This window comes from Terrapene carolina, unplaced genomic scaffold (genome assembly GCF_002925995.2).
Source record: "Terrapene carolina triunguis isolate 2854851 unplaced genomic scaffold, T_m_triunguis-2.0 Scaffold228, whole genome shotgun sequence".
Taxonomy (NCBI): Eukaryota; Metazoa; Chordata; order Testudines; family Emydidae; genus Terrapene; species Terrapene triunguis.
Genome location: NW_020664579.1, coordinates 651,128 through 657,937, shown reverse-complemented (window position 1 = coordinate 657,937; position 6,810 = coordinate 651,128). Strand labels below are relative to the sequence as shown.

Here is a 6,810-nt window from a genome sequence, read left to right as displayed (position 1 = left end):
TGGGTCCCTGTAGCCGGGCTGCACTGGGGAGCCCCCGTGACATGGAGAGGCTGGGGCCACTCACGCCTGCACAGACTCCCTCTCCAGCAGGGCTTCGTTGAGCAGGTTGTTGAGCTCCTGCTCGTTCTGCGAGGCGTCGACGACTCTCTCGGCCAGGTCGCGCAGGCGCAGGCGCCGCCGGGGGTTGGGGAAGGAGGGGTTCACCACCTGGCAAGGGGGAGGGGAGAGTCAGACGAAGGCAAACCCCTGGGGTTACTGGCTGACAAAACCAGAAGTGCACCCTGAGAAACAGGCCGTCTCCTCTTGAATGCCGCTGGCCAGCCTGGGTGTAAACGGGCCTTGCTCCACCGACTTCCAGGCAGCCCATTTCCACCAGCTGAGGACCTGGCCCCTCAATCTTAGTAATACCCCACCCCTCCCCCACACGGGCGAGGGTCACTGTGGCCAGGTCCATTCATATCCCGGCAGAGAAGTACGAGGCCCAAGTACTAGTCGCCCTTCTCCTTGTGTCGGAATTCGACAGGGTGAGCAAACCCCGGGGGTAACAAATACCCCCCTGTGTGCTCACTCTCGAGCCTGCTGCGGCTCTAAACGCCCGGGGGTCGCCCCGTGCTCCCCTGCTGCTGCTGGGTGCCAATTCCCCTCCCCAGCCTCCCCTCTCCCCAGGGCGGCTCTCACCCTGGTGTCCAGCTCCTCGGCCTCGTCGGGCGTGGTGCAGGTGGTGTTGATGCTGCCGTTACACTCCTTGGTGTTGATCAGCAGCGGGGAGTTCCCATGGGAGGACGTCAGGGACAGCTTCTAGAACACAAAGGAGCAGGTGGGAATTCAGCCACCAGGACCGAGGGCCGTAAGAAGGGGGACGACTCGGGATGCGGCATTCTGTTTCCTGGCCATGCTGCCTAGGCCTCATGCTGGTCCCGCTGTATGGGGTGAAATTCACCCACAAGGCTTCCAATATGGGAAAGAGGGGGTGTCTTGGAGGGAAGAGAGTGACTGGAGCAGAGGAAGACGTAGGGTGGTTATTAAGGAGCAGTGGAAGTTACGGACAGCAGAGACGGATTCAGTCTCTTCAGGAAAGGGACAGGAGCGCTGAAGGTTTTAGAATCAGAGGCTCACAGGAATGGGGAGCCAGGAGAGAGGAGGATGGGACCAAGCGTTCACACCTCTTGGCATGCGTGAGAAGGGCAGAAATGGAGACAGGCCTTCGCAAGGCGGAGAACGGAGCCCAGGGCAGGCCACGGAACAGGGGGCGGCAACGGGGGAGATGAAAGGAGCTGGAGGAGGAGGAAGGTCACTCACCACTCCGTTGATCCCATTCTTGAGGGGCTGCTTGGGCACCACGATGAGGTACGTGACGATCCCCTTCTCCTTCAGGTACTCGCACCTTGTCCCCCCCTCACCGGGCTCCACCTCGAACTCCCCTTTCAAGCAGTCCATGGTGCTCTGGGAGATGTGTACACGCCTGTGGGCCGGGTGGGAAGAAGACATCAGTCAGGCCCCTGCTGAACTCGGCAGGTTTTGGGGAGGATATTTTGCGAAGGTATTGAGGGATCCACACAAAGCCCCTCGCCCTCTTCAGCCACTGGGGAAGGAGGCAGGACTGAGAACCCTGGGTCCCAGCAGCGATTGGTTTCCATGGGGAAGGTGGGAATGGATTGAGCAAAAGCAAAGGCCCATGTCTCGGCGGGGGGTGGGCAGAAGCGCAACGGCAGATGCAGCCAGGACCTGACCCGTTGGCGGCTGGGGCAGCAGAAGCAGACTGAGAGCCCAGCAGTGGGGCGGGAACAAGGGGCTGGTGTGCTCACAACAGCCTGGCCTGCTAAGGAGACGGCACTCTGCCTGCTGACAAGCCGTTTCCAACTCCTGGCCGGGATGGGTGGGGCGCAATCAGCCAGCGGGAGCCAGGGCGTGGAACACCTCCCGCCTTGCCCACGGGGCGCCATCAGCCCACCCATCCCTGCGCCCGACATCCCTCTACACGGGACCCTCCCCGGTTATTTGCGACGAGGCCCCATTTGGCTCCAGCCACCAGGTGGGGAATCCAAATCTGGAGCCCGCGTGCGGGGGGGCATTCCAAGCTGAGGTTTGCTCAGAGTCCCTTCCAAGGCGTCTGGCTGTCTCCGATGATTTCCCAGCGCTTCAGAGCGGTCGCCCCTTCTAAATGGCTATTCTTGTTATTAATAATCAATCCTGGCATCTCCGCCCAGGCAGATCCAGGGCGCTGCTGCTGACCCCGGCCGGAGAAAGCAGATTTGTTACCCTCGTGGCTTTCCAGCCGGCTGCACTTGGCTGCTCCTTGCCCCATGGCTGTAATTTCTTAGCGGTGACAAAACCGGGTGTGCTGTGCTGTATTTGTATTTAGCTAGGCCTGCAGGGCACCCGGCCACAGAGGAAATACTTCCAAACCAGAGTCACCGTCCTTCCGGAGACCTCCCCGCTCCTCCAGGCCCTGCCGATTACCATGGGCCACCCCCACGCCCCCCAGCCCACAGGGACCGCCCTTGTAACAAACGCAGCGCGAGTGACTCCCAGGGCATGAATTCCGCCAGAGCTGGTAAATATTTCCCACCCCTCTGGGGGTTTTATAGCATGTTGGGGGGCTCTGGGAAATACTCTATCAGAATTGAAGCCCATTGACTTCAACTGGCTCCAAATGTGGCCCTGGGATGTTTACCACATAGGAGCCTGGCTAGGTTATTACGGCCACTTCTGGGTGCTGGGGACAAGGCAGGCTGGGATTTCTGGAAGGTGTCCTGCTCCCCCCAGCCTGCCCTCTTGATGAGCTCCACCTTTCTGTCTCTGCCAGCTCCAGGCCCCTCCCTCAGATCACACCAAGAAGGGAGAAGAACATCACCTGGGACATGTAAAACTTGACTGCACAAAACCCTACTGATCTGCCCTGGGGACCAATCCTGCACTGGGCGCCAGATGGGACTGCGTGGGACCCAAGAGGGCAAGTCCTGGCCGGATCCTCGCCACAGCTCCTGCTTGCGGGGAGCTGACAGGATCGGGATTCTGCTCTTTTTGGCCAGGATCCTGCTCCCAGTGCAGCCAATGGAGTTGAATGGAGGCAGGGCCAAGTCCTGCACAGTGTTAGGTGCTGTTATTAACAAAGACCGAGGGGAGGGGAATGCAGTGAGTCTGAGACAGACGGTGCTCTTATGGGTAAGGCTGCGTGTCTGTCACGGAGGTCACTGAAGTCACGGATTCTGTGACTTCCCGTGACCTCTGTGACTTCCGCAGCAGCAGCAGTGTGGGTGTGTGGGAGGGGGCAGGGGTTTGGGGTGCAGGGCGGTGTTTACCTGGGGGGTGTGGGCTAACCGGCTCCCACCGGCAAGTCCCTGCAGCTCCTAGGCAGAGGGGCCAGGAGGCTCCTCGGTTCCCGGCCAATGGGAGCTGCAGAGCCAGCACTTGTGGCAGGAGCAGCGCGCGGAGCCCCTCCCCCTAGGAGCTGCAGGGACATGCTGGTCGGAGTCGGGTAGGGAGCCTGCCAGCCCCGCCAACCCTCCCACCCCCCAGCGCCAGCGGGGGTCTCGGGCCACCCCCCCCCCAGCACCCGTGGACTGCCCCCTCAGAGCACCCACGTCCCCCGGCCTAAGTTTTAGTTAGGGGTATATAATACAAGTCATAGACAGGTCACGGGCCGTGAATTTTTGTTTACTGCCTGTGACCTGTCCGTGACTTTTACTAAAAATACCCGTGACTAAAACGTAGCCTTACTTATGGGGTCTCACGCTCTTGCCCTCACGCGGTGAAGCACTGGGTGAGCACCGGCACTGATATCACCGAGGTTAGCCAGAGGGACCCCAAAACAAGCCACGTCACAGGGCTGGAGCAGTGGAGACACAGGACAGGTTTAAGGTGAATGTCAGGGCTAGGGGACGGAGATGGACCGACACCCCTTTGGCCCTGTTGCTGTCTAGCCGCTGCAGGCTTCCCCACCCCCCTGCCAAGGCTCAGCCTGGGCTGTCCGTCCACCTGGAGATACTCACCCTGGGATGCCACCGGCCTCCATCTTGTTAGCCACCGTGACGTCTGTGGACCACACGTCGTACTGCCAGCGCTTCTGGCCCAGCACGCCACCCAGCACCGTGCCGCTGTGGACCCCCACCCGCATGTCCACGTCCGTTTTGGTCTTCTCTCGCACGTAGCTTTGGGAGGGGAGAGCAGGGGTCACACAGAGAGGTTGCTGGATCCACGTCTCAGCAGGTAAGTCCCCCAGCTGAGCCTCACCCCCACACCCTGGCAGGGCATTCGGCAGCATTCAGAGATACTGGGACAGATCCAATCGGGAGAGGCCCCACCAAAGACACGAGGATTGATGCTGGTCTAGTGGAGTCTGGCCCCGGCTGACACATTCATGTGCAGACACGCCAGGGGCCAGATCTTCCTCTGGTGTAAAGTCACCAATGAACTAACCCTCACAACCCACCTTCCTCGGGGGGTGGGTATCAGGCAACCTGGTCAAAAACACCCACGTGTCTTGAACGGCAAAGGAACGTCCCACGTCACTTCAGATGCCTTCGAACATGTTACCTGTCATTAATCCCATTTTACAGATAGGCACTTCCCCAAGGTCATGCAGTGAGTTAACAGGAGAGTCTGGACCAGAACCCAGCACTCCTGATGTGTAGACCTCTGCTCTAACCATTAGGCAACGTGCCCCCAGGGATCCTCATTCCTACAGCTGAAGTTGCAAACCAGCTTTCATTATAACTCCCACAATTAAGCCGTGTTCAAAGCTTTCAATAAATCTTTCTTTTGGCTGAAATTTTCAATCCCTACTCTCAGCTCAAAGGTGAATTTTGGGGCAAAAAAATCTCTTCGGATGTTTTTCAGTTATAGGACAGGGGTAAAAATACCACTTTTTCCATATTAGGTATATATCTGGCCCCATCCTGTCTGAGCACTTAGCAATTTTCAGTGTATTTATCCTCCCGATACTCTTGTAAGGCAAGGCTGGGCTATGAACCCCATCGCCCAGATGGGAAACTGAGGCACAGAACGGGTAAGTGACTTGCCCAAGGTCATACAGGGCAGCTGTGGCAGAGCAGAGACTTGAACTCAGATCTCCCAACTCTAAGGCTAGCGCCCTAATCACTGGTTAGGGAGTCCTGAATTACCTAGGCTGGGATTTTCAAAGGGTTTGGCCACCTAAAATCTTCTAGGCGCCTTTGAAAATCCCATCTCTTCCCCTAAAAATCCCATCTCATAGTTACGGCAGCTCTGTATATGCTACAGCAGGGATCGGCCCGCGCCGCTTCCCGCAGCTCCCATTGGCCTGGAGCGGCGAACCGCGGCAAGTGGGAGCCGCGATCGGCCGAACCTGCGGACGCAGCAGGTAAAACCGGCCCGGCCCCGCCAGGGTAAGCCACGTGCTAAAGGTTGCCGATCCCTGGACTACAGCTAGATTTCGTGTGTACGTGCACACTCAAATTCAAACCTTATGGTGCTGCACACTTGTACAACCCCACAATACTAAAGCAAGGGGACTTTTCTTTTAATTCAGTCTTGTTCCCCCACCCCTTCTTCCATCCTTTAAAAAACACAACAGGGAAATCACATGTAGCCAACTTTGTTAGCGCAACATGAAGGCTGCACATCTAAACACACACAAGCGCGCGCTCCCGAAGTCACAACCGGACAAAGCTGCCATCGGCCCAGAGCAACGATAACAGACAGCACTGGCCACGGGGAGGGAAGAGGGGCATGATGGGTGGACCCCAAGTCATGACGCAGAACAGGCTACAGGAGCCCCGTGAGCGCTGCTCATTTACAGCGAAGCGACGCGGCTGGGGAAGTGCTCATCTATCCCGAGAAGGAAGAGTGAGGGACGAAGGGAGCGGCACTTACGATATGGCTTCCACCATGGCCAGTCCCATCATGATGGAGCAGACGGCGTGGTCCTCGCGGTAGTCCGGCAGCCCACAGATACAGTAATAGCAGTCTCCGAGGATCTTGATGCGCAGCTGGTGGTGTTTCTGAGAGAGCAGGGGGAAGCACAACATGGGACCTCCACATGGTAATGGCTGGGAGAGAGGCTCCTACCTACATCTCTGCGTTACCACCTTCTATGCTCTGCCAGCCCTTGTCTGCCACCTCCACCACCTCCCCTCTCTGCACCTCCTTCCACGCTGCCCCTGGAGCCGGGGTCTCTCCGCTCACGTACACCCAAATCCTTCCGTCTCCACCCTGAAGGAAACACCCCAGCCCCACCCTCTCCGCCCAGCAGGCCAGCGCTGCTCTGTGAATATCCCAGTGCTGCTGACTCTCATGATTTTGTCAGGAGTCTCATAATAATTATTGTTTTCTTTAAAGCCCCAGCTCCTGGAGTCAGGTGGATGTGGGATGATTTCAGCCTTCATTCTTACAGAAAAAGTAAGTTTCTAGCCCTCGTGGCTTCAAAATCTGACCCCAGGGCACCCTAAAGGCTCAAAAAGCAGAAGGCAAATAAAAAGAACGCCAAATCTCTTATTTTTACACCATCTCATGAGTTTAAAGCCAATCGCGTGATTTCTGGTGAGCCAGACTCAGGATTTTTGAACAATCGGGGTTGGCAATGCTGATATCCTACCTCGTCAGCAACGCTGGTCGTGACTTGCCCTTCTCCACCGTTTGGGAAAGGCACTGACCTGCCCCAAGCTGCACTATGCACCGGGGCTGGGGGCAGACCTGCCCCCTGGCTGCACTGCTCCGACTTGATTCAGCTCATCATGAGGTTATGGTGACTGGCTTTAGTATGTTATGAATTCCCCGTGCTCCCTGTGGCAGGGGCTGGGCTAACGATCTGTGGTGCTCTGGGCAACGCGC

At 57.8% G+C, this 6,810-nt stretch overlaps 1 protein-coding gene across 1 annotated transcript in view; it reads right to left on the bottom strand.

Moving 5' to 3' along the window:
* ADCY3 (adenylate cyclase 3) overlaps positions 1-6,810 on the bottom strand; it is a 91,156-nt gene that overhangs the window by 15,752 nt on the left and 68,594 nt on the right. Inside the window, exons 5-9 of the mRNA XM_024198208.2 lie at positions 5,854-5,981; positions 3,993-4,151; positions 1,300-1,462; positions 679-798; positions 65-207 (exon numbers count right to left, since the gene is read on the bottom strand). Coding sequence (XP_024053976.2) covers positions 65-207; positions 679-798; positions 1,300-1,462; positions 3,993-4,151; positions 5,854-5,981 — 713 coding nt within the window. The remainder of the gene's footprint in view (positions 1-64; positions 208-678; positions 799-1,299; positions 1,463-3,992; positions 4,152-5,853; positions 5,982-6,810) is intronic.